This window comes from Balaenoptera acutorostrata, chromosome 2 (assembly GCF_949987535.1).
Source record: "Balaenoptera acutorostrata chromosome 2, mBalAcu1.1, whole genome shotgun sequence".
Taxonomy (NCBI): domain Eukaryota; kingdom Metazoa; phylum Chordata; class Mammalia; order Artiodactyla; family Balaenopteridae; genus Balaenoptera; species Balaenoptera acutorostrata.
In genome coordinates, this window is record NC_080065.1 from 172,719,756 (window position 1) to 172,747,005 (window position 27,250).

The window sequence follows — 27,250 nt, forward strand, 5'->3', positions numbered from 1 at the left end:
CTCCGAGTTCAAGCTTTCTCCTCCACAGGATCAAATGACCTTCCTATCGGGGCCACCTCCCTGCTAAACCTTTGGTGAATTAACCGAATCCTAACCACAAGCCCATGAGGTCAAAGAGACCACTGGCCCCATTTTACAGAAATCAGAGCACAGAGAGGTCAAGTTCCTTGCCCCTGGTCACACTGCAGGTCAGCAGGCCCAAAGTAGCCTGCTTTTTGGAAAAGGGGTAAGGCAGTGTCAGAGCACAGCCACTGGGGCCCTGAGTGACTAGGGTTTGAATACTTGTCCAGCCACTGACTGCATAACCTTGAGCAAGGCACTTGTGCGCCTCAGTTTCCTCATGGGACAATGATTCCTACACCTTCATCTTTCCTCTCTGGGGCTTCTCCCCTGGGAGAATTTATATTCCAGCCCTCACCTTGACCTTCTGGTGAAAGCCTTTGACCCACTGCAGGTCACATCTGGCCTGTGAGCCCCAGCTTTTCTGTGAGGTGCGGGGTCATGGGATTCTTTGCAGATAGGGAGGCAGCTGCTGTCCAGTGCTAGGCTGTGTCATTGGCACCTCCCCCAAGCCCACCCTGTTCTCTGACTCACCAAGTGCTAGGGCAGAGAGGATTACATATGTTCCCAGATACTGGCTCTTATTTCCTCTAGGTGTGGGCTGGGGTTGGTGGAGATCAAGTTCAGAACCAGGGAATCCTGAGAGGGAGCAAGGCTGAGCTAGACCCTAATAATGGCTCACATTTCAGGGCTGTGCAAGCCCCCTGCTAAGTGCGTAATCTATAACTTCTCAAAGGGCCCCTGTGAGGAAACAATGGGGGGCTCACAAGTGGGAGTAACTAGCCTGGGGCTACCATCTGCCTCCTGATATTCCCAGGATATTCCCACCTGAGCCTCCTCTCAAATATCTCCCAACTTGGTTGGCTTCCCTGCAACTTCCAGGCCCTAGTCTCCATTCTGCCCTCTGGAGAAGAGGAGCTGAGTGCTAAACACCTACTGGGTGTCAGGTCTTTGCTGAGCCAGGCACTTCTCAAACACCATCTCATGACCTGACTTCCAGATAGGGGTGATGGTACCCACTTTGCAGATGGGAAAACTGAGCTTCGTGCAACCGCTGTTTCTTGCTGGAAGGGCCTGGGGCTGGGTTTGAATCCCTGCTCTTCCTGACTTGCTGGCGACAGGACCTTCAGCAAGTGACTCAAACTCCCTGCCTCAGTTTCTCCAAGTAGCTCCCAGGGTTGATGGGAGCATTAGCGAAATGAATGGAAGCAAACCACAAACGTGTTGGTCTACAGCAAGTGCTTGCTGAGTGTTGGTTGGATAAACTGTTCTTTTCGGGGCCTCTGTTACCCTCTCTGTAAATAGCACTTGATGGAATGTAGACACAGACCAACTATGGGCGTGGTTTGCCACCCAAAGAGGGAGATATTTATACTGGAGGAGTCCCCACCTGCAGCACCCACCTGCCAGGTCCTGTGAGGGAGGCAGTAAGCTCCTGGAAGGTCTCACAGTACCCCCAGGGACAGTGCCAACTGAGGCAAGTGTCAGGCAGTGGCCCAGCACTGGGCTGCCTCTCCTGATGGTGCCAGTGGCGCTGGCTGGGCTCTGGCTTCTGTTCACTCATCAGCAAGCTGGTGCTGGCCAACCTCCCTGCCACCTCCCAACAATGGCAGGCAATGCCTCTTGGCATCAGCAACTGACACCCCCCACCATGGGCACCTCGGCTGTACCTGGTGAGGGTGCCCAGGGGATCCCAGCTTTTCCCTGTCTACCTGGCTTCCCCTGGGCAGGACACTGACTCTCTGCGCCGCCAGTTCCCGCTACTTCTCAGGAATCCCAGGAATCATCTGACACGATGGCCGTGAGCCAGGCCTGGGCACGGTGACAGGGTTTAATCAACCGAGGCTAGAGAGCCATTTGCCCAAGGTCATGTTAGCAACGCTGGCAACAGAGGAGGGGCATGGAGGCAGGCCGAGCCAGGTTCTCATCCCATCTCGGCCCCTTGAATGCCGACGAGTCTGTTTCTCATCTGGAAAATGGGGTTCACAGGCCCTGCCTCTCAAATGTGTTCACAGTGAAAAAGCAAGTGTTCCTTTCCCAGGACGCTGGGCCCTTCCCTGGCTGGAGGGACACATCCTTAACAGAGACGACAGTCAAGACTAACTGATTCAAAGGCAGCCTCACTCAGCCTCCCAGAGGCTCAGAGAGGTCAGGCCCCTCCTCGAAAAGCACACAACAGTAGAGGCAGAACTGAATGTGCTGACCCCTTTCTTGTAGAGGTTTCCCCCTTAGCCCATGTTTCCGTGTCAAAAACAAGGACAGTATGGCAAGCACTCCTTAAAACAGTGCTCTGTGCCAGGCATCCCCTGAACCAGGCCTTGCTGTGGCCCTGTGCAGTGACACACTTAGCTCATTTCCAGGTGAGGAGGCAGAGGCTCACCTGAGGTGGCAGAGGAGGGACTGGAACACAGGCCTGGCGGACCTCAGTGAAATGTGGGGTCTTCAGCTGGAGGCGGGGCCTCACCCAGCCTGGGGATGTCCAAACAGGCCCTGACCCACACCCGCTGGAGACACCCTCAGGCAAGGTGGGGAGGACTGATAAGCAGGAGCCACCCCTCCTGGAAGAAGCCTGCAGCTGTAGGAAGGCTGGGTGGAAGCCCAGGGGAGGGGACTGGGGCTGCAGGGGCAGAGGCCTTCCCTCCAACCACCCTGTGTACCTATTAATTTACTCAGGTGTACATTCAAAAACATTTATGGGAAACGAGCAGAGCGGGGACCCAGGAGCCTGCCCATATGGAGCTCATGGACGGGGGGGGGGGGGGGGGGGGGGAGGGGCAGACAAAGGAGAAAAGCCCACAAGTGAGGTGACCTTAGATGGGGTCAGAGATCAAGGACACAGCACAAGTGGTGAGTGGCGGGGGGGGGGGGGCGTGGGTGGTGGTGCCAGGGCAGGGGAACAATAGGGAATCTCTGAGAAGGCAATGTGTGATCTGGAACCTGGTGCCAGGAAGGAGCTGGCCAAAGGTAGGGCTGGGGAAGGATGCTCCATGCAGCGTACAATATGTGCAAAGGCCCTGAGGCGGGGAGGCTGGAGTGACTGGAACTGTGATTAAAGGGGAGCATGGGGAAGATGTGGGTGGGAGGCGGGTAGGGCCTGGAGGACAGTTTGGTTTTATGGGGAGGGCAATGGGGAGCCACAGGCAGGTTGAGAGCAGAGCTGAGGCAGGAATTACACGGCTGGCACCTCAGACTTCCCCAGAAATGGACTAGTAGCTCCCACCTCCCCCCACAAGAGACAGATGAAGAAACATGATGCTCACGGGGCCCAAGGACTGCTCCAAGGTCACATGGGTGGCCAACCTAGAAGTCAAGTCGGGGCAACCTGGAGCAGGTGTGGCTGAGTCCCCAGTGAGGGAGGTCAGGGCCGGGTGACTGGGTCAGAGGTTCTCATCAGCCCCACTGAGCTGGCAGGGCCCCACCCATCCAGGGGTGGAGGAGGTTTGGACACCACAGGAAGGTGGGACCAGGGTGATGCTCCCCCCATAGCTATTTGCATGGGCCAACTTCCATAGAAACCAGAAGCCTTCTGGGCAAGGGCCTGAGCTGATGTCAAGGACTGAATTCAAGACATTCTTCAGCCTAGAGGAGGTGAATGACCTGTAGTGGGGTGGGGACTCCGAGAGGTGAGAAGGGCTCCTAATGTGTGAGCTGGAGGTGTCAGGCATGGCGCCTGGAGCCCACCAGGGGGCCTGAGGCTGCCCTGACCCTGACTGGGCCACACAGGATGCACGAGCTGCCAGGTGACCACAACATGACCCCAAGGGTGAATGCAGAGAAGGAGAGCTGGGGTCTGCCAGGCACCGCTGCCTGGCGACTCCTCCAAGACACTTGGGGAGGATGGGCACTGGGGGCAGCAACAGTGATGCCCACTTTACAGATGGGGAAACTGAGGCTCAGAGAGGGAAGCCAGGCTGCCGAAGCCAGCCAGTGAGTGAGGACCTCAATGCGGCCAGGTGGGAGAGTGCAGGACGGTCTCCTGGGGTGACTCGGGTGCTAAAGCTAGACGGTCAGGTGTCTCCCATGTGCCCAGCTCTGCTCCAACACCCTTCGGAGGGGGCTCTATCCCCTCCCCTCTCCCTGCTTTACGGAGGAGCAAATCAAGGCTCAGAGAGGTTAGGTCACCAGCTCAAGGCCACAGAGCTGGGTGGGGGCTAGACACTGAGCACTCCAGCCCCCGAAAGTCAATGCACATTGAGGAACAGCAACCTTGGCACCCTTGGATCCCAAGTCTGACAATGACCCCAGCAGCCCACACCTCTGAGGGTGACAGTGAATCATACATCCCAGGCTGCTCTCAAAACCCCTTCACTTTCCTCAGTGAACCCATGACCTCCCCAAACATGCACCCCTCTCCCCTGTTCTCTGAGGCCACTGCTGTGGCTCCCATGCCACGTGGTGCTACGGAAGAGACCCTTCCATTGATCAACCAACAGTCCTTTATTACCAGGCATCACTGGCTGGCCTGGGACACCTGGAGACAAACGAGCCTTGGTCCCTGCCCTCTGTTCAGCACAGCAAGGCATCTGTGATCCATTTTACAGGTGAGAGAAGCAGTAGCAGGGATGAGAACGGACTTGTAGGAACAGAAGTGGGATCCCTGCCCTGCTTTGAGATTGGCCAGTATGGTTTCCAGGTTTCAGACAGACCTTTGGCCCTAAGCAATGCTGAGGGGGCGCTTCTACTAGGAAAGGGCAGTGGGGTTGGGTGGCACAGGACGGATGAAGCCGAGGCTGTCAGCCGGTGAGCAGAACAGCATGCGGGGAGGCCGGGACCCAGGGGCTGCTTTCTGCTGTGTAGGTACCTCACTAATGCTCCCTTCCCACCCCCTGGCCAACGCTTGGTACCCATCAGAAAACACTTCCTGTTAATGGGGGAGGAATCTGGAGGCAGAGTAGCAGGACATGATTCCTGCCCCCACCCTCTCCCCCGCTGTTCCTGAGTCACATGACTCACCCAGTCACAGCTCACACTGAGCCTGGGCTCACGGTGCCAGGTTACCCTTCTGGCCAGTCCACAGCTCTTGGAGCTCGACGTGGCAGCCCAGGTCCCTCAGGGCGGCCTTGGCCACGTCCTCACAGTCGTGATGGGTGGCACGGGCCCGCGAGATGAGTGCCTCAGCCCCCAGGTCCAGGATGGGCTGTGAGAAGGTCTGGCTTCGGGCCACCAGGTTTCGGATCAGCATGCAGGCCTGTTTCTAGAAGGGAGAGCAGAAGGCGAGTGGCTGTGAGCCAGCAGGTAGGAGCCGGGGGTGGGGTCCACTCTGACCTCGGAGTCCTCATCATAAGACAACATGGCTGCAGCCAACATTCAGCAGGTGCCTACGCTATGACTCATCAGGCTAGACTCATGCCTCCACTTCATCCTCTTGGCAGCCCTGGAGGCAGGGCTAATCACCCCAGCTCCCAGGTGAGGAGACTAAAGCTCGGGGTAGCCAAGTGCTTGGCAGGTGGGGCTGGTCCCTCAGGTGTGAGACCCAAAGTCTCAGAGCAACATCCCCTGATGCTGGCCGGGCAGCAGGGGAGGAGGGCAGGGAAACAGTGGGAAAAGTGGGGTTGTGTACAGGGTCCATCTGTCAATTATACTGTTATTCATTCAGTCGGCATTTGTGCTCCGTGTCTCTGCCGGGGGTGGGTGCTGAGAAGCACCCCAACATGGCATCCACCACCAGTGGGAGAGCAGGTGAGAAGCAGGTGAGGTGTGAGGGCCCGCCCGGCCGGGGTGGTCAGGAGTGGATAAGGTGATGGGCCAGCCAAGGGCACAGCATCCTGGAGGAGGGAGCAAAGGTCCCCAGTGGGACCAAGCCTGGTGTGTCTCAGGACCAACAAGGAGGCCCCTGTGCTGGGAGGGTATGAAAGGTGGGAGGCAGGGAGCGCCCTGGGGGCTGCTGCAGGGAGGAATGTGGGTTTCTGGCAGGGCTGCGCATCGCCCTGTCTACACTTCACCTCTGCTGACTCCCCAGCAAGGCGTGGACAGTGGCCCCACATGCAAAACACAAAGCAGCAGCCTAAGGTGGGGCAGGGAACCTTTCCCAAACCCCAGCAGATCCCCAGCTGCTGGTCCCCACAGCTCCTCCTCCTCCTCAGATCCCTCTAAAGAGACTGTTACGAAAGGAAAAGAGCAAATGCAAGAAGAGCAAAGAAGACAGCAGCGGGCAGAATTCAGCACATTTCTGGAGGATGGGAAGTAGATGCAGGACATCAGGGGCTGAGAAGGAAGGAGACCCTGGAGCCTTGGGTCATGATGGGGATGGGACAGGGACAAAGAGGACCTGCACCCTCCCCCTCCCGCCCCCGGCAACGTGCACGCCAGGCTCCCGTCCCCTCCTCCTGTCCCCCACGCCTACCTGCACGCCAGCCTCCTGCGGGTGTGCCTTCATGGCCTGCAGTGCAGCCAGGGCCCCGCCGCCCTCCACGATGATCCGGCTGTTCTCTGGCTTGCGCAGTGCCAGGACACACAGGGCCGCGCAGCTCTGCTCACACACCTGCGGGGTGGGTCATGGGGATGGCTGAGAGGAGGCAGACAGACCCCCACTGTCACCAGCTCCCCAGGTGAGTGCCCCGCAACCTCACCTGGACAGACCGCTGTCAGTCCACGTGTGTACTGGACCAGAAGTAACAGAAACGACACCAGGTGCATCAAACCAGCTCTTAGGGGTGATGGTCTCACCCCAGGCCCCTTGCTCACCCCACCCCGGCCCTCACTCACCCTGCCCCCAGCCTCTTGCTCGCTGACCTCACCCTAGGCCTGGCCCTGCTTCGGGAGATGGGAAAGACCGTTATGTAGATACAGATACTGATCTGGGAGTCCAGCCATGCAGCCCCACCTCGTGTGTCCCCCCTGCCCTGGGGTGGGTACCTGGGGACTGGCCAGGTGCCGGGTCATGGCGAACACAATGGACTCTGTCCCGCCAGCACGGACAATGGCATCCTTCACATCATCGTTGCCTGCGATAGCCCTCAGGGCGCTCAGCACTTGCTTCACAAGGTCCTGAAGAGAGGGCAATGCACGGGTCACACCCAGCCACACCCCTCTCCTGAGAGGCACCCAGGCATTAACTGCTTGGCTGTGTCTCGAGGGAGGGTCTGGGGCTGTTTCAATGTCTGCTGTCTGAACACAGGTGGGGCCACCCCGGGGCGTGCAGCTGGCATGGAAGAGCAGGGTTATTCATCACTTGCTGTATAGAGAAGGCAGGGGAGGCTCGGGGAAGTGGACCCTGTGGTTCAGGCCACCTGCATCCAGGCGAGACGTCTGGATGACTTCAACCCCCCCCCCCCCCCGCCCCTGCCAAAACACACACAGAGAGGCATGTGGCTGGCTCAGGCCAGTGAGCAGAGTGGCCTCACTGAAGCATCACACACCTGAGCTGGGGTCTGGACCAGCCCCCCTACCACTAAAGGACAGTGAGAGAGAGTGGGTGGGTTTGTTTTCCCCCTAAATTTGAGGTCCTTCTCATGGGTCATGAGAAGTGAAAACTCATCTTTGGATCTGGGCTCAGCAGACAGGGCCAGTGAGTTCTGACTCAAGCCTGGCTGGCTGATCAGGGCCTAGAGGGGCAAAGTTCACTGGGAGGCCCAGAGCCTTCCCCAGGTGTCGAGAGAAATGACAGAGTGAAACTCAGGCGAGGGGACTTCACACCCTAAGACAACTCTGGACGCCCACCTGGTGGTCACTGCAGTCGCCCAGCAGGGCCACCAGGACGCTGAGGCCCCCGAGGTCGACGACCTCCTGGCAGAACTCGTTGCGGACAGCCAGGCGGGACAGGGTGCTGCAGAGATCACTCAGGATGCTGGGGTTGTCGGGGAACGCTGCAGATGGAGGAGGAGGAACCGCTGGGGTGAGGAGAGAGAAAACCAGCCCAGGCTCCGAGCCAGTAGTCCTGGGAGGAATCCCGAATCCCGCTCCACCAGCGAAGCCTGGCCCCTCTGCCTGGCTGGATGGCCGCCTGTACCAGGAGGGCCCCAGGGACCACAAGGTGCGGGGGAGGGGGCGGGGTGCTGCCTGGGCCTGCAGTGCCCCCTGCTGGCTGTGGGGGAAGACACAGGACTGTACCTTCCCCTCCACTGTGCCCCAGATAAATTCCAGACCAACTGATGATCTCGGCTAAAAAAAGAAAACCATAATAGTGCTATAATAAGACATCGGAGACTATTTTTATGATCTTGGGTAGGGAACGACCTTTCTAACTGCAACAGGACACCTAGAAGCTGCAGAGGGACATATGGATAGAGTTGACCTGAGCAAAATTAAACACAGATGCTGAAGACAAAGCTCAGAGGCACCAGGGAGGAGAGGCATGACTGAGAATGATGGCGGGAGGAGAGTTAGGGAGTTAGCAGGGGGGCACGGAGAGCCATAATGACACAGAGCTCAGTGATGGTCATTTATAGGACCCCCTGGCCAGGCCACAGTCCCCAGTGACTCCATGAATACTAATCCGGGTGTGCCGTGGAGGCATTCTCTAGATGTGGTACATCCACGACCAGCTGACTTCAAGTAAAAGAAATGACCCTCGACGGTCTGGGTGGGCCTCATCTAATCAGCCAAAGACCTTAAGAGGGAAACTGAGGTCTCCCTGAAGAGGAAGAAGCTTGCCGGCAGAGTAGAGTGTTGGTTCCTGCCCAAGCCTCCGGCCCGCTTCACAGATTTCAGATTCAAAAGCCCCATGACCACATGAACCAATACCTTGCAATAAATCTCTCTCTCTCTCTCTATATATACACGTATATATGTATACATATATATACAAAAATACACACACACACACACACACCCCCTACTGGTTCTGTCTCTGTGGTAGCACTCGCACTGATAGGAGCTCCTGTAAATAAACAAGGAAGATGCAAAGCACCCCTCGGAAAAGCAGCCCAACTTTGCAGCTGGTTTTCACCCTCTCTGGAGATGTGGAGGGGAGATTGAGGCAGGCCCTACTCCCCCACAGACAGGGCCAGAGTCGCACACACAGGCCTGGTGAGAGAGCCAGAGCCACAGGGCAGGCTGGAAAGGGGAACTCATTCTTCTAGCACCTTCTGTGCACCAGACCCCAGTCAGGCCTTTTCCAGTGGGTGCAGTGGACAGAGGCCAGGGGCTTTGGTGCCCAAACGTCAGTGTTGTGACCTCCCTTGGCTGCCTCATCAGGGTCACCCCAGAGTCAGGCACATGGACATGCACAAGAATGGGTGGCCAAGTATGAACCAAAGTGTAAACCTCTGCCTGGGAGCGGCCACAGTGAGTGCCAGCAACACTCCCCCATCTTCGGGAAACAGCACCCTTATTTTTCCCTTTGAGGAGCCCTCTTTTCCACTCTCAGTCTGTGTTGCTGGACAGAGCCAAGCCCCCTCCCCAAATGGTTCTAGAGATGAGCATGGGATGTGGTCTGGGCCAATGAGCGCTGGCTTGGAACTCTCCTGGAGCAACTAGTAGTAAAGACACTGTTATGCTAGGGCTGCCATGCAGGTGGGACCAAGCTGACAAATACAAGTGGTGCCCAGAGCCAGCCAGACCTGAAGCAGTCCTAAACCCTGACTCTCACTCTTACCACACCTGCTCCTACCTTTGGCGGCCTCAATGAGCACCTTCAAGCCTCCATTCTCCTGCACGATCATCTTGGCATGGTCATGGGCACGGCCGAAGGGCACACGAATATCATCGTCAAAGGTCATGATGCGTAGGGCCCAGCAGGCCTCCCTGACCACGTCGGCACAGCAGCTGTGCCGGGCAATGGCGCCGGTCAGCAGGGGTAGCACGCCGGCCTTCACCAGGCTCTGCCGGTTCTGCTCGTGCTTCAGGCAGGCGTGGCGCACACAGCGGATCCCCGAGCAGGTCACGTTGGCCGAGTCAGCATTCTGGGCCAGTGTGGCCACCAGGAGCTGCAGGCCCTGCGTGTCCAAGAGGTCAGGCTGGCCATCAGTCAGGGCTGACAGGGCATTGAGGGCCTGGAGCAGGAGACCCTGGTCACCTGCTGCGGCCAACTTCCAGGTGGCGAGGAGGATGGGGTAGGCCCCCTTCTCGGCTGCCAAGAAGCGGCAGGCCTTTTGCTGCTTGCACTGCTCGCAAAAGCGGGCGAGGTGTGCTGACACCTCCTGGGGGTGAGAGCGGGCCATGGACTCCTGCAGGTCATCCAGGGCCTAAGGGACATGGGAGAAACCTCAGTGTCAGCTCAGTCCAAAGACAGTCACAGCGACAGTGCTGCACCCCTGTGGGATTCCCTCGTGTGGGATCTGGGCCTTGGTGGAAGTTCTGTGGGGCTAGTTCCAGCTGTGGCAGCTTCCACACCTGTGCTTTTATTTATTTATTTTTTAATATTTATTTGGCTGTGCTGGGTCTTAGTTGCGGCATGCAGGATCTTATAGTTGCAGCATGTGGGATCTTTAGTTGCGGCATGCGAACTCTTAGTTGTGGCATGTGAGATCTAGTTCCCTGACCAGGGATTGAACCCGGGCCCCCCCGCATTGGGAGCATGGAGTCTTGGCCCCTGGACCACCAGGGAAGTCCCCACTGAGCTTGAGAGGCCATGGAGGGAGGGAGGGAGGGAGAGGGAGAGAGGAAGAGAGAGGCCCTGCCATCTCAGTGTCCCTGACAAGGAGCCACACACACGAGTACAGACATTAAACATTCTAGCTCTAGCTGCCATTGCATGAGAGGCCCCCAAGTGAGACCAGCAGAAGAACCATCCAGTTGAGATCAGTCAACCCAGCAAAATCATCAAAAACAATAAAATGGCTATTGTTTTGGGTTGTTTGTTGTTGTTTTTTGGCCGTGCCATGCGGCTTGCAGAATCCTAGTTCCCCGACCAGGGATCGAACCCGGGCCCACAGAAGTGAAAGCACGGAGTCCTAACCACTGGACTGCCAGGGAATTCCCCTTGGGTTGTTTGTTATGCAGTCATAACTAACTGACATACCCACCAATGGCTAGCTCTCTAAGGAAGGTGAAAGCCACCTTTACCAGTCCTGCCCATATCATATACCTCCTGTTCATCTCTCTCATTCACTCCACAAATATTTACTGAGCACCTGCCAAATGAAACCATGCTGTACACACGGTTGGTTTACCCATGTTCAACTCTAAGCCCTTAGAGAAAAAGCTTATAATGAGAGAAGACAATTTGAATAGGGCACACAAGTCTAGTGGCCACTCAATGCCGTGACCTGAGGACCTGTCTCAGCTTGAGCCCAAAATGAACCCATGACCCTGGAGCTTATGACATCATTTGCATCCAGCCCTGGAGAGGGTGGGTCTACAGATACCATCAGCCCAAAGTGCTTTGATTTGGCCTTGACTGCCATGAAAGTCAAGAATGCCTGTCAGCCAACCCTCGTTGAGCTCTCATTTGTGGACTTAACTAAACATATGTTATGATGAAACAGAATATTAAGAAATAGGTTAATTGGCCCAACACTGTAAATCAACTCTACTTCAATAAAAAAGAAAATTTTTTAAAAGGTGAAAGAAATAGGTTAAAACCTATTTGTGTGTGTGACTTGAATAGATATTTCTTCAGGGAAGATACACAAATGGCCATTAAGCACATGAAAAGATGTTCAACATCAAATCAAAACCACAATGAGACACCATCACGCCCATTCAGGTGGCTACTATGAAAAGAAAAACAAACAGAAAATAACAAGTGTTGGTGAGGGTGTGGAGAAACTGGAACCCTGTGCACTATTGGTGGGAATATAAAATGGTGCAGCTGCTGTGGAAAGCAGTATGGTGGTTTCTCAAAAAATTAAACCAAGAGATCCAGCAATTCCACTTCTGGGTAATACATAAAAGAATTGAAAGCAGGGTCTCAAAGAGATATCTGTACACCCATATTCACAGCACCATTATTTATAGCAGTCAAAAGGCAGAAACAACACAAGTGTCCATCAACGGACAAATGGATAAACAAAATGTGGTACAGCCATACAATGGAATATTATTCAACCATACAAAGGAATATTATTCAGCCACAAATACTACAACATGGAAGAACCTTGAGGACATCATGCTAAGTGAAATAAGCCAGTTCCAAAAGGACAGATACTGTATGATTTCCCTTAGGTTCACATCCACGGCTGTCTCCCCCTCCTCCTCCCTTTTTTTTGGGGGGGGGGTCCATGCTGTGTGGCTTGTGGGATCATTTCTTCTCTTTGGATCTCAATTTTCCCATCCTTTAAATGGGGATGATAACCCTACCCTCAGAGGTGTCTTTGGGCGAATAACTGAAACGGCATAAGGAAAGCACCTGGCACAGAACTGAGTCCACAGCCAGTTCTCAATAAAAACTAGAACCTTCTGCTGTTTTACCAACAGTTTACAACCATCCAGTTTGATGGATGACCTTAAATAAAGGACTTAACCTCTGTGAGCTGTACTTTCCTTGTTTGGGTCACTGGAGAGCAAGGGCAGGTTCTGGGCTTCCGTTTCCCCATCAGAAAGCCAGAGATGACACCACCTACCTTGCAGGCCAGTTTGAGTGCTAAGGGGATGGGTTGTAATGTGCCAGTAAAGAGTCAGTGCTCAGTAAGTGACAGCCTTACTGTGATTGCATTTTCTTTTCCTGGGATTCCTGTCCAATTTTCTGAGCAAATTCAGTGGTTGGGAGGCCAGAGAGAGGCTCCTCCAGGGGGCCCTGAACCCCAAGGCTCCCAACACCAAGACAAACATGAATGCTGTCCGCCCCTTACGTTTGGAGTGCTATCCACTCCCTGTCCACTCTGGCAGCTCCAATCCCAGAATGTGGCATGTGGGTGGGTGGGCAGATCACAGTGGCCTCTGAGAGACCCTTTGACATGGACTCAAGGAGCCCTGGTTGCACACTCAGGCTTGCCTGTGCTTGCTGAGTAGGCTCTGACCTTCTGAATCTGTGTCTGCCATCTGGGAACCAGGGAAAGGTGCCCCCGACAGAGTTATGAGGTGATGCAGGACCATGCGTGTAAGGCCCATGTGGGCTGCCCTCTCCTACCTGCAGGATGTCATGTGTGGGCTCCTGGGGTCCATCCGCAGAAACTTTCGGCGTCATCCTTACAATGTTGCTCAGATCAACCCCTGCGGGGGATGGTGAAGTCAGGAAACAAGTGACAGCCATCATCCCCATGGGCCTGCTGGAGTCACACCTCACGTCCCTTCAGCTGGGACCACCCTACTCTGGAGGCCTTCAGGGATCTGCCCAGCTCCCCACCCCACTCCCTCCCTGCCTGGGCAGGGCCCAGCAGCCACGCCCACACGGGGGTGTGGGGTTGCGGGGGCGGGGGTCTTTGCACCTTTGCCCTGTCTTTGTCCTGTCCAGCCAATGGGAGCAGAGGAGTAGTGAGGCTACACACCAGCGCCACAGTGAGGGACACACTCTGCTGGTGGGCTGAGAAGGGAGGGGAACCCATGGCCTTCTCCCTTGGGGCTCCCATTGTTCTTCACCCTGGCTGCATCCCCAGCCTTGTCTGCACCCCCGAAGGAAGCCCCCACTGTGCAGAACCTGTCTAGGGGCCCCACCAGCCCCTGTCCAGTGTCTATACACTACTCTGTGCCCGGGACACCAGCTTCTGACCTCGAACGCTGGATCCCCAGTCTCCCTCGCCCTCTGGTGTCTGACTGGGTTTGGCCAATGGGAAGCCGGACTCAAGATCAGGGGCAGGAGGAGTGAGAGGGTAGGGTGTTCATCCCCAGCTTCCTGCCTCTGCCTCTATCAGATGACCCTCATCCCTTGCCTTGGCCTGTCATGGGAAGGGGGAGGTCCCTGCTGTGGCTAGCAGGGTCTAACCCTGCCCACATTATTGCAAAGAGCTCCCTCTTAACCACTCTCTTCCAAGGCCTGGCTGGAGCATGCCACCTGTTTCCAGAGGCTGGTGACCAACACCCCTTCTGCCTCCATGAACTCAAGCTGGGGTGCAGGTGGGGCAGGGAGACAGGTGGCCCTGTTTCTCGGGAGGTGGTCAAGAAGAGTCTCTTCAAGGAAGCAACAGTTAAAATGAGACCCACCTTGAAGGACCCAGCCCTGCAGATGTCAGGGTAAGGTCCAGGCAAGCAGAGGGTGGGCTCCAGCAAGGTGGGAGTGGGTGGCCAGCGTGCCTGGGGCAGAGTGTAGACAGAAGATAGTGCCCAGGGCTGTCAAGCCAGGAGGGATGTGGTCATGGCAGGATACCACTCCTTTCACATTAAGAGCTGTGGACTGGAGGCGACTCTTGGGCAAAGAGCCAGACCAGCGCTGAGACCGAGCCACACCGCCCTACCTTGTGATTCAAACTGCTCCACGGCCTCTTTCACTGCCTCCTCTGGCCCCATCTCAAACTCCTCGATGTTCTCCCGAACGGCTGCATCAAAGGTCTCCTGGGTGATGCGCTTGGAGGCCATCTTCATCTCCTCTGTGCGGGGTCAAGGGCACCCAGTAGCTGCTCCCAAGCTGAGAAGGTGAGAAGTAAGCATCATCAAGGGTCAGAGGGCAAATGAGAACCTGGCTACCATTTAGGGAGCATCTACCAAGGGGCCAGAGCCTATAACCACCCTGGAAAAATTCTTACAACCCGAGTCACAGGAAAGGGTGATCTCCCAACATCCACAGAATATCTAAAAGTACAGACAAGGGCAGGTAGTTCAGTATATTTTATCTAAAAAATGGGGAATGTTAATATAATGTATGTCCTTATAGTAAACAGCAGTAACAGTAAAATAAATATAAAATAATATCTTAATAATATTATGTTGTGTGTTGTATGATTATAATATACTATAATATTATAATATAAACAATATTATTCACATATTACTCTATTATATAGTTATATACTTCAAATGTACTTATCTAATGAAATAATATGTTATGATAGCATACCATTGCACTAATAAAATATAAAATAAAATAATGATATTAAATACTTATTTAATTAAATAATAACAATAAGTAATGTTTATTACTGTTACTATTAATATTTATTATTATTACTAAATGATAATAAATAAAAAGAAAAGTAAATCAAAAGCTAATAGAAATAGTTACCTGTAAGAGGAGGTAGAGAAAAGGATGGTGAGAGCAGGAATAGAAGCTGCATTATTCTCTCTTAACGTATCTTGTTTTACAGGTTTGAATTTGGTACTCAACTAAATGCTTTATGTGATTAGGAAAAGAAATATGCCAAAATAACCAAAATAAAAATAAAAGCAATCCCTAAAAATCAAGAGCAAAATGAAAGCCATGAACCTAACAGTATCTCTATGTGGATCAGATCATTTCATGCAACTTTAAAACACAGTGATATGACTGTATATTCTTACTGGGATCTACCCTAAGGATAGAACTGCAAAAGAAAATCTTCAACAGTTTTCAGTAATCATATTATTGGAAACCACATTAGAAATATTATTCAGAAACAATTATAGATGTAGCAAATAAGTAATAATGTTTATATCATTAGGAATGAGCATAAAAGAAAAAAGATTCTAACATAAAATCAAAGAAGTAAAAACTCAGAACTAAATTTGAACTGGAAATATGATATGAACTCATGATGCATTTTCTCTTGAGCAAATAACCAATTTTCTATTAATATGAACCGAAAATGCCTGGAGGAAATGATACCACAGCAGCAATGAGCAGCACCCTGAACACCAACTGTGGTCTCTAAATACCATTTCCCACCAGAGAAGCCAGGGCTCTTGGAGTAAGAGTTGATTCCAGGTCTGGGCAGGAAATGGGCCAGAGAAGCCAGGAGCATCCAGTGAGACCAGAAAGCAAAGTCGCTTCTGAAGACCACTGGGGTCATGCCGCGCGGTAGGGCCAAAAATTTAAAAAATGAAAAATACATCACTTTTCAAACTTATAGTAAAGTTGCAAGAATAGTACAAGGAGCACTGTATAAGCGGAAGGATCTCCTAGCTTCACCAATTGTTAACATTTTGCCATGTTAACCTCTCTATGTGAGTGAGTGTGTGCCTACGAGTGTGTGACACGTACATCATTTGAGAGTGTGTTCTAGTCATGGGACCCCTTCCTGCTACAGATGTCAGCATGAAGAGGACACTCTCATATACATTCACGCAAAACTGAAATTTAACACAAGAAATTTAACACTGATACAATGCTATTTTCTACCATATAGTACACGATGGACTTTCTTGATTGTTGTAATATCGTCTTTTAAAACAGTTTTGTTTTCTTCTGGTCCCGAGTCCATTCCAGAATCATGCATCATAGAAAGCACAGAAAGTGCGTTAGGGGGACAAAGGCACATGGGGGCACTAGGACCGTGGCATGGGAATGTGTAAATTTGGGCTGTGAGGGAAACAAGCCACTCATGCCCTCACTGCTCTTTGTGGAGGCAGCACGGGATGTGATTATTCCATCTGTGTTTGTGCAGACGCTTGGGCTGGGGTCGGGGGGAGGACAGGCTCCAGGGCCAGCCAGGGGGGCTCAAATCCCCAGCCCTCCACTTAACCTCACTGTTGGTCAATTCTCATGTGTGACACAGGGACAACCACAGAATCTACCTAGAGGGCTGCAGTGAAAATTCAACCCATCAATTTCTACAAAGCACTTAGAACAGGATTTGGCACAGAGCTCAATAAACATCACCTAGTTGTTCTTTTCCTTTGTTGCTTAAGAGGTAATTCAGCCAGTTTACTGGGTGGGGGGGTGGCAGACATAAGGGCATCAAACACCTCACCTCACTCCCTTGCAGATATCCCCCTCTTTATTCTCCAGAAGAACAGGGAGCCTGTTTAGGGATTGCTAAGGATTTCCAAATCAAAGGTGGAGGAAAAGAATAAGGATTTTCTGTTTCAAGATAAAGAATTTCTCACTGGGGAGCCCAGGCTGGTGGTGGTGGGGTGCTCCTGGCCAGCTCTGAGGGGCTGGATGCTGCTGGAGGGACTCTGCTTCTGGCTCTGCCACCAGACGTTGCTTCTGCTGCTCTGGCCATGCTTCAGACCCAAGTGAGCCATTGATGAGTGGCCACTTGGTCATAGAAGCACAGTCCTAAAGGGGAATGTCATTGTGCTTACTTTAAGGATGAGGAATCTGAAGCTCAGAGAGGCAGCGAGAGGCCTGGCCATGATCCTATCCTGTCTCATTAACACTTTCCCTCCACCTAGGTCCTCTGCGGAGCTTCCACCAGCCCTTCCAGGCCGCCTCCTCATGGGAGCCTTCCTTAGATACTCAGACAGAGACTGTGTACACTCGGTACCCCCCACCGTCCCCGCCCCAAGAATCTCCCTCTGCTCAGCCCTGAGATCCCTGAGCTGGGGAAGTCAGTGTTTGGCTCTGGAACCACCACTTAGGACAGTCCTTCAGGGTCCCCTGGGTCCAGCACAGGCCTGTGGGGGGCAGGGACAGGGATGAAAGTACAGCTCATGAGAAAGATGGTGCCTGAGAATGGTCATCTGGGAGCCACCTGGGGAACAGCCCAGGCCAGGAGAGGAAACAGCATTACCAACCCCCATGCTGCGTCCAAGGCATGCTGAGGGGAAGGGAGTTATCAAGGCTCTCAACTGACAGCCTGCTTCCCTCTCTAAGCCATGGTTCTGCTTCTCAAGAAAATGGTGCCTTGACATACCGGGGACCCTGAATGATTCATCTTCCTCCACCTGCCACACCCACCCTGGTTCAGGTGGCCTCACCTGCTTCCTTCCTGCCATACCCCGTGCCTCTGTGCTCTACAGGGCAGCCAGAGGGAGACTTGAAAGCACAGAGACCACCTCACTCACCTATTCAAAATCCCGCAGTGGCTTCCCAACCCTCTCAGAACAAAACCCAGTTCCCTTACCAGCACTTTCCCTACCTACACCTTCTCACCTGTGCTTCCCCGCTTCTTTCTCATTCTTCCCAGCTACCCAAGGTACATCCTTCATAACCACTTTGTTTAAAGCAGCCCCGCTCTCCTACCGCATCGCTCTCTTTTAGTATTTTAATACTGTCTCAACATGGAGCAAAATGATTCATCTATTTATTTGCTTTTACTGTCTAGTCTCCTCCCCAATGATATTTAACCTGAATGAGAGCTGGGGCCCGTTTTGTTAAACACCTTCCCCCCCCCCCAATGCCTAGGATGGGGCCGGACATGCAGCAGGCAATCAGTACATACATAGGAGGTGAAAGAATGAATAAATGAAAAAAAGCGAAGGACACGTAAGTGGGCGATTTTGTCCCTGGGCGGCATTCGTAACAGTCTTTCATTACCCAAAACCAAGTCCCAGACAGGCGCGGCACAATCACTAGTCCGACCCCGCGGCGTCCACTTTCTGCCTCGCGCGCGAGGGGGCTCGGCGGCCACCGCTTCTCACCCGGTCTTCGCGGCCACGTGGGGAAACGGTGAGGTTCGCGGCTGTCACCGGCTGCGCCGCCTCTGGTCCCTTTCGGCCGCCGTACGTGCGCAGGCGCTTTGGCGCCGCCTCGCCTCGGCCTCCGTCAGCCCTGTGAACCGCTCCCGGGGTGACCAAGGGTGACCGTGAGTGCAGGTAAAGCCGAGGGAGCCAACAGGTGTGTGACGGCGGCGTCTCTGTCTCCTTTTTCAGACGGTTCCCGTTGCCGCCGCTCCAGGCAGAGAAATTTTTTTGCCTCAGGAGTGTCCGCCCTGAAGACGGGGCTGTGCGCCTGCGCAAGAGAGTTTGGCGGCGGCTGCCTGCGCCTGTGCATCAAGGCTCGGCGGCGGCCTGCGCCTGCGCGGCGCGGCGCTGCGGAGACCGTTGGCTCATTTGCATGTCCCCGCCTCGCGCGGTGGCGGCGGCGGGTGAGGAACCTGAGGCGGCGGCGGGGGCGGCTCTGCGCGCGGTGGGCTCGGGGTGAGGCCCGGGCCAGGGCGTCGTCGACGTATGGGCCCCGGGGTGGGGGCTTTGGGCTGCACTCCGGGAATCCCGGGTCTCCACGATGGCGCAGCGGGCTCGGCCCTTGGCTGCGCGGCGGCCGCGTTGCGGCCGGGTCGGCCTGGGGGGCTGTCTGCGGCCTGCCGGGCCCGACGCCCCCTTTTCTTAGTCCTCGGAGGCCGGTAGGAGGCAGGCCGCGCCCGAAGGGGTTCATTCGTTCGGTCGTTCATTCATTCAACCTGAGCCGGGAGCGACCCCTCTGGTGGGGCGATAACGGCGGCGGGGCGCTGAATCCGGCTGTTTGCCATTTTTTAACTGGTTCCATGCCCACAGCAACCCCCATTATGAGCTGCCCATTCCATAGATGGGGAAGCGGAGGCACGGAAAGGTTAGGTCACTTGAATTGATCCCGGGCTACTTGGCCAGGAGACCCTGCCCTACGGTAGTAGAGAACAAGGGGGCCCCGGGAAAAGGGCTGAAGGATAGGAAAAGGGGGTGATGGTTATAAGAAATGACTATAAGGCAGGGGCAGACTTGGGTTTTGAGGCGGGAGGTTTCAAGATGGAAGGGATATCTTGGTGGGTAAGGACACTGCCACTGGATTGCTCAGTGTTGCTTCTCAGTCTTTTTCTACTAAGTCTTCAGGGCTTTGTCCCCACTTCCAGTGCCCTGTTTGCTAGGTTTCAGTCTGGGCTGGCTGACCTTGGGTGGGTCACTTAGCCTGAATCTCCCTTTTGCATTTTTGTGTAATTTCATTCAAAATAGGACCCACTTTTTTATTGGGTTCTTGCAAGAAGTAAACGGGATTGTGGGAGTCCCTCCCCTGCAACAGGACCTGGCACAGAATAAGCTCTGTCAGTAGGTCATCCTCACTGGTTAGGGATTTCTCCACTCACTCGTTGAGACACCTCTCTCAGAGGGGAAGTTAGCTCTCAGAGCCTCTTCGCCATGTCTGTGAAAATAGAAATGGGAAAGATCACATCTTTCCTAACCACCATTTGCAAGGGTTATGCTCCTACTGCCCTACATTGTTGTGTTCAGTTATGTGTGTTGCTTCATGTAGTCCTTCAGCAACCCCGGAGGTAGGACTGCTTTTATAGAGCTTCTTTTAAGGGACTCTGGGAAAATGGGCTCAGAGATGCAAAATAAATTGTCCAAGATCAACATGCTTGTCTTAACTCCTTCTCAGCCAGTACACACCTGTGAGATTCATGAGGGCAGAGCTCCCCTTAAAATAATCCAGCCTCCCTCTGAAGTACCATGCCAGATTATGGATTACTGCCTCCTTACTTTGAAGATTAGGTGAAACAGATCAGGCTCTGTGAGCATTAGTTGTCATTCTTAGTGTCTTTCGTTTCCCCCTTCTCACTACAGGTCAGAGAAACATGGCAGCAAGGAGAATTGCGCAGGAGACTTTTGATGCTGTATTGCAGGAAAAGGCTAACCGATATCATATGGACCCCAGTGGTGAGGCTGTAGGCGAAGCTCTTCAGTTTAAAGCTCAAGGTAAATTAAAGTGCCTGTTTTTTTGGGGGGGATGGAGCGTGTGTTTAGGGTTGGGACAAGACCCCGACCTGCAACTCTTCAGATCCTACCTTCTTATTTGTTAGGGGGAGAGAAAATTTTCTCTTGGTCCACCTGTCATGTCACATCATTATGTAGAAGGAGGTATTGTCATTATGTCGAGGTTCTTCTCCCTGGGCACCTTCCCCCACCTAAAGAAGGGTTCTTAAATAAACCTCCTGGCTCCATCCCCACCATCGCTACCCAGGTTTGAGCTCTTATCATTTCTTACCTGGATTATTGCAATAATCTCCTCCTGAAAGGTCTTTCAGCTTCTGGCTTCATTTCCTCAAATCTGCTTTCCCCACAGATCTCTTAATGCCAACCTTGCTGGGCCAAGGCCCTGCTTGGACTCTTAGGGCTCCCCATTTTGGGTTTACATCCTCAGACAAGTGCAGGAGCAGACAGGTGACTGGTATGTGCGAGACAGGAGGGCCTGGGGGTCCTGTGGAGCTGCTGAACGTAGGCCCTGCCTGAAAACATTCCTTTTGCAAAGTTTTGAAACATTATGCCAGCAGAATTAAAAATGGTGCCCACACAGATTGCAGGACAACTTGGAGGTCCTTCACAGCACACGAGGCTCCTAGCCCTCATCCCCTGCTTTGGGCCTGTTGTTTCAGTTATACTGTTTGCCTCTCTGTGTTTTGACTCCCTCATCCCAGCTCTGCATGGTTAATTCCCTCAGGCACTAAGACCCAGCTCACAGGTGCCTTCCCCCAGGAGGCTCTAGTAGGCCTGGAGATTGATTTTGCACTGTGAACTTGCTCCTCTGCCATGCGCTGGCCTCCTCCAGGCCTCCTTTGGGCCTGTGCTGTTTGCTGCTGCACAAGCCCTTGAGCCAGCCGAGGTGTAGAGGAGGCTTCCTCAGTGTTGGCTGGATGAGCCTAAGTGCTTGGGGTAGGGATAACTGTTATTATGTGCTTTGGACCTGGAGAAACTGAGGCTTAGAGGCTGTCTCCAGATTCTGAGTTTTCAAAAATGAGTAGCAGACAAAACCATTCCTGTTACAAAAGATTGGAAGAATTAAGTAGTTAAGAATAGGATGTAAAAAGCCTCTTTGCTGTTTCCTTACCCCTCAGCAGTAACCATATCTGTGGTGTTTTGTGCATCCTTTAATTCTTTTAGCCATATGTGAATCCTGAATACTTAATGTGTTTTTATATATATATACATATATGTGTGTATATGTATGTGCATATACATGTGTATATACATAAACGTGTGTGTATATGTATGGGTATTTGAATCTTGGTTTATCTTTATCTAGAGATTCAAACACTATTACATATCTTAAGTTCCCTCAGGAAAGGTTGGGGGCAGGGGAGACTGTGAACCCAGTAGGGTGCTAGATGATTCTGGAACCATCTCTTTGTCACAGAGCTGCATGGTCCATCGGTCAGCCTTTCTCTGTGCGTGTGCTCTACTCTGCACTTTTCCAATGCCTTGTAAACCAAGTCATTGGAAGATCCTGTTGTATAGAATCCAGCCACTGCTCTGCCTCTAGTGCTGCCACCCTCACCAGGCCATCAGTAACCATCACTGTCTGGATTCTCTTTTTTTTTTTTTTTTTTTTTTTTAATGTCTGAAACATTTATATTAACATATTTCCATACATATTTCCATACAAATACAAATATAAGATTTTTAGAAATTTCATGTAATGTCTGAAACATTTATATTAACATATTTCCATACAAATAACCCAATGAAAGTTTAGTATTAGTTGTTTTGTTTGTTTTTTTATACTGCAGGTTCTTATTAGGCATCAGTTTTATACACATCAGTGTATACATGTCAATCCCAATCGCCCAATTCAGCACATCACCATCCCCACCTCATCGCAGTTTTCCCCCCTTGGTGTCCATATGTCCATTCTCTACATCTGTGTCTCAACTTCTGCCCTGCAAACTGGCTCATCTGTACCATTTTTCTACGTTCCACATACATGCATTAACATACGATATTTGTTTTTCTCTTTCTGACTTACTTCACTCTGTATGACAGTCTCTAGATCCATCCACTTCTCAACAAATGACTCAATTTCGTTCCTTTTTATGGCTGAATAATATTCCATTGTATATATGTACCACAACTTCTTTATCCATTCGTCTGTTGATGGGCATTTAGGTTGCTTCCATGTCCTGGCTATTGTAAATAGTGCTGCAATGAACATTCGGGTGCACGTGTCTTTTTGAATTACGGTTTTCTCTGGGTATATGCCCAGTAGTGGGATTGCTGGGTCATATGGTAATTCTATTTTTAGTTTTTTAAGGAACCTCCATATTGTTCTCCATAGTGGCTGTATCAATTTACATTCCCACCAACAGTGCAAGAGGGTTCCCTTTTCTCCACACCCTCTCCAGCATTTGTTGTTTGTAGATTTTCTGATGATGCCCATTCTAACAGGAGTGAGGTGATACCTCATTGTAGTTTTGATTTGCATTTCTCTAATAATTAGTGATGTTGAGCATCTTTTCATGTGCTTCGTGGCCGTCTGTATGTCTTCTTTGGAGAAATGTCTATTTAGGTCTTCTGCCCATTTTTGGATTGGGGTGTTTGTTTCTTTGATATTGAGCTGAATGAGCTGTTTATATATTTTGGAGATTAATCCTTTGTCCGTTGATTCATTTGCAAATATTTTCTCCCATTCTGAGGGTTGTCTTTTCGTCTTGTTTATGGTTTCCTTTGCTGTGCAAAAGCTTTGAAGTTTCATTAGGTCCCACTTGTTTATTTTTGTTTTTATTTCCATTACTCTAGGAGGTGGATCGAAAAAGATCTTGCTGTGATTTATGTCAAAGAGTGTTCTTCCTATGTTTTCCTCTAAGAGTTTTATAGTGTCCAGTCTTATATTTAGGTCTCTAATCCATTTTGAGTTTATTTTTGTGTATGGTGTTAGGGAGTATTCTAATTTCATTCTTTTACATGTGGCTGTCCAGTTTTCCCAGCACCACTTATTGAAGAGACTGTCTTTTCTCCATTGTATATCTTTGCCTCCTTTGTCATAGATTAGTTGACCATAGGTGCGTGGGTTAATCTCTGGGCTTTCTATCTTGTTCCATTGATCTATGTTTCTGTTTTTGTGCCAGTACCATATTGTCTTGATTACTGTAGCTTTGTAGTATAGTCTGAAGTCAGGGAGTCTGATTCCTCCAGCTCCATTTTTTTGCCTCAAGACTGCTTTGGCTATTCGGGGTCTTTTGTGTCTCCATACAAATTTTAAGATGATTTGTTCTAGCTCCGTAAAAAATGCCATTGGTAATTTGATAGGGATTGCATTGAATCTGTAGATTGCTTTGGGTAGTATACTCATTTTCACAATGTTGATTCTTCCAATCCAAGAACATGGTATATCTCTCCATCTGTTGGTATCATCTTTAATTTCTTTCATCAGTGTCTTATAGTTTTCTGCATACAGGTCTTTTGTCTCCCTAGGTAGGTTTATTCCTAGGTATTTTATTCTTTTTGTTGCAATGGTAAATGGGAGTGTTTCCATAATTTCTCTTTCAGATTTTTCATCATTAGTGTATAGGAATGCAAGAGATTTCTGTGCATTAATTTTGTAACCTGCAACTTTACCATATTCATTAATTAGCTCTAGCAGTTTTCTGGTGGCAGTTTTAGGATTCTCTATGTATAGTATCATGTCATCCGCAAACAGTGACAGTTTTACTTCTTCTTTTCCAATTTGTATTCCTTTTATTTCTTTTTCTTCTCTGATTGCCGTGGCTAGGACTTCCAGAACTATGTTGAATAATAGTGGTGAGAGTGGACATCCTTGTCTCGTTCCTGATCTTAGAGGAAATGCTTTCAGTTTTTCACCATTGAGAATGATGTTTGCTGTGGGTTTGTCATATATGGCCTTTATTATGTTGAGGTAGGTTCCCTCTATGCCCACTTTCTGGAGAGTTTTTATCATAAATGGGTGTTGAATTTTGTCAAAAGCTTTTTCTGCATCTATTGAGATGATCATATGGTTTTTATTCTTCAGTGTGTTAATATGGTGTATCACATTGATTGATTTGCGTATATTGAAGAATCCTTGCATCCCTGGGATAAATCCCACTTGATCGTGGTGTATGATCCTTTTAATGTGTTGTTGGATTCTGTTTGCTAGTATTTTGTTGAGGATTTTTGCATCTATATTCATCAGTGATATTGGTCTGTAATTTTCTTTTTTTGTAGTGTCTTTGTCTGGTTTTGGTATCAGGGTGATTGTGGCCTCATAGAATGAGTTTGGGAGAGTTCCTTCCTCTGCAATTTTTTGGAAGAGTTTGAGAAGGATGGGTGTTAGCTCTTCTCTAAATGTTTGATAGAATTCACCTGTGAAGCCATCTGGTCCTGGACTTTTGTTTGTTGGAAGATTTTTAATCACAGTTTCAATTTCATTACTTGTGATTGGTCTGTTGATATTTTCTGTTTCTTCCTGATTCAGTCTTGGAAGGTTATACCTTTCTAAGAATTTGTCCATTTCTTCCAGGTTGTCCATTTTATTGGCATAAAGTTGCTTGTAGTAGTCTCTTAGGATGTTTTGTATTTCTGCGGTGTCTGTTGTAACTTCTCCTTTTTCATTTCTGATTTTATTGATTTGAGTCCTCTCCCTCTTTTTCTTGATGAGTCTGGCTAATGGCTTATCAATTTTGTTTATCTTCTCAAAGAACCAACTTTTAGTTTTATTGATCTTTGCTATTGTTTTCTTTGTTTCTATTTCATTTATTTCTGCTCTGATCTTTATGATTTCTTTCCTTCTGCTAACTTTGGGTTTTGTTTGTTCTTCTTTCTCTAGTTTCTTTAGGTGTAAAGTTAGATTGTTTACTTGAGATTTTTCTTGTTTCTTTAGGTAGGCTTGTATAGCTATAAACTTCCCTCTTAGAACCGCTTTTGCTGCATCCCATAGGTTTTGGGTCGTCGTGTTTTCATTGTCATTTGTCTCTAGGTATTTTTTTATTTCCTGTTTGATTCCTTCAGTGATCTCTTGGTTATTTAGTAACGTATTGTTTAGCCTCCATGTGTTTGTCTTTTTTACATTTTTTTCCCTGTGATTCATTTCTAATCTCATAGCGTTGTGGTCAGAAAAGATGCTTGATATGATTTCAATTTTCTTAAATTTACTGAGGCTTGATTTGTGACCCAAGATGTGATCTATCCTGGAGAATGTTCCGTGTGCACTTGAGAAGAACGTGTAATCTGCCGTTTTTGGATGGAATGTCCTATATATATCAATTAAATCTATCTGGTCTATTGTGTCATTTAAAGCTTCTGTTTCCTTATTTATTTTCATTTTGGATGATCTGTCCATTGGTGTAAGTGAGGTGTTAAAGTCCCCCACTATTATTGTGTTACTGTCGATTTCCTCTTTTATAGCTGTTAGCAGTTGCCTTATGTATTGAGGTGCTCCTATGTTGGGTGCATATATATTTATAATTGTTATATCTTCTTCTTGGATTGATCCCTGGATCATTATGTAGTGTCCTTCCTTGTCTCTTGTAACATTCTTTATTTTAAAGTCTATTTTATCTGATATGAGTATAGCTACTCCAGCTTTCTTTTGATTTCCATTTGCATGGAATATCTTTTTCCATCCCCTCACTTTCAGTCTGTATGTGTCCCTAGGTCTGAAGTGGGTCTCTTGTAGACAGCATATATATGGGTCTTGTTTTTGTATCCATTCAGCCAGTCTATGTCTTTTGGTTGGGGCATTTAATCCATTCACGTTTAAGGTAATTATCGATATGTATGTTCCTATGACCATTTTCGTAATTGTTTTGGGTTTGTTTTTGTAGGTCCTTTTCTTCTCTTGTGTTTCCCACTTAGAGAAGTTCCTTTAGCATTTGTTGTAGAGCTGGTTTGGTGGTGCTGAATTCTCTTAGCTTTTGCTTGTCTGTAAAGCTTTTGATTTCTCCATCAAATCTAAATGAGATCCTTGCTGGGTAGAGTAATCTTGGTTGTAGGTTCTTCCCTTTCATCACTTTAAGTATTTCATGCCACTCCCTTCTGGCTTGCAGAGTTTCTGCTGAGAAATCAGCTGTTAACCTTATGGGGGTTCCCTTGTATGTTATTTGTCGTTTTTCCCTTGCTGCTTTCAATAATTTTTCTTTGTCTTTAATTTTTGCCACTTTGATTACTATGTGTCTCGGCGTGTTTCTCCTTGGGTTTATTCTGTATGGGACTCTCTGCGCTTCCTGGACTTGGGTGGCTATTTCCTTTCCCATGTTAGGGAAGTTTTCGATTATAATCTCTTCAAATATTTTCTCTGGTCCTTTCTCTCTCTCTTCTCCTTCTGGGACCCCTATAATGCGAATGTTGTTGCGTTTAATGTTGTCCCAGAGGTCTCTTAGGCTGTCTTCATTTCTTTTTATTCTTTTTTCTTTAGTCTGTTCCGCAGCAGTGAATTCCACCATTCTGTCTTCCAGGTCACTTATCCGTTCTTCTGCCTCAGTTATTCTGCTATTGATTCCTTCTAGTGTAGTTTTCATTTCAGTTATTGTATTGGTCATCTCTGTTTGTTTGTTCTTTAATTCTTCTAGGTCTTTGTTAATCATTTCTTGCATCTTCTCAATCTTTGCCTCCATTCTTATTCCGAGGTCCTGGATCATCTTCACCATCATTATTCTGAATTCTTTTTCTGGAAGGTTGCCTATCTCCACTTCATTTAGTTGTTTTTCTGGGGTTTTTTCTTGTTCCTTCATCTGGTACATAGCCCTCTGCCTTTTCATCTTCTCTGTCTTTCTGTAACTGTGGTTTTTGGTCCACAGGCTGCAGGATTGTAGTTTTTCTTGCTTCTGTTGTCTGCCCTCTGGTGGTTGAGGCTATCTAAGAGGCTTGATGGGAGGCTCTGGTGGTGGGTAGAGCTGACTGT

At 50.1% G+C, this 27,250-nt stretch overlaps 2 protein-coding genes across 11 annotated transcripts in view; one reads left to right on the forward strand and one right to left on the reverse strand.

The window, feature by feature from the left end:
* Nucleotides 1-4,485: 4,485 nt before the first annotated feature.
* ARMC6 (armadillo repeat containing 6) lies at nt 4,486-18,452 on the reverse strand. Of its 4 annotated transcripts, none has more exons than XM_007195440.3 (8): nt 18,313-18,452; nt 14,271-14,440; nt 13,010-13,092; nt 9,611-10,184; nt 7,720-7,865; nt 6,916-7,047; nt 6,404-6,541; nt 4,486-5,254 (listed from the first exon to the last, which is right to left on the reverse strand). In XM_007195440.3, the coding sequence occupies exons 2-8, from the start codon at nt 14,395-14,397 to the stop codon at nt 5,042-5,044; spliced, it is 1,413 nt and encodes a 470-aa protein (XP_007195502.2). In that variant the 5' UTR covers nt 14,398-14,440; nt 18,313-18,452; the 3' UTR covers nt 4,486-5,041. The 4 variants fall into 4 exon arrangements, with proteins under 4 accessions (XP_007195502.2, XP_007195503.2, XP_007195505.2 ...); XM_007195441.3 differs by having other exon boundaries at nt 18,209-18,347; XM_007195443.3 differs by lacking the exon at nt 18,313-18,452 and adding an exon at nt 18,114-18,259.
* Nucleotides 18,453-18,605: 153 nt separating this feature from the next.
* The window catches only part of SUGP2 (SURP and G-patch domain containing 2), a 36,919-nt gene continuing 28,274 nt past the window's right edge, over nt 18,606-27,250 (forward strand). For 5 of the 7 annotated variants that reach the window (XM_057540292.1, XM_057540293.1, XM_057540291.1 and 2 more), the window contains exons 1-2: nt 18,606-18,758; nt 20,206-20,337. In XM_057540292.1, the coding sequence (XP_057396275.1) occupies nt 18,728-18,758; nt 20,206-20,337 (163 nt within the window). In that variant the 5' untranslated portion in view covers nt 18,606-18,727. Of the gene's footprint in view, nt 18,811-19,198; nt 19,220-20,205; nt 20,338-27,250 lie in introns of those variants that run through there. The other 2 variants (XM_057540296.1, XM_057540297.1) reach the window with 2 other exon arrangements.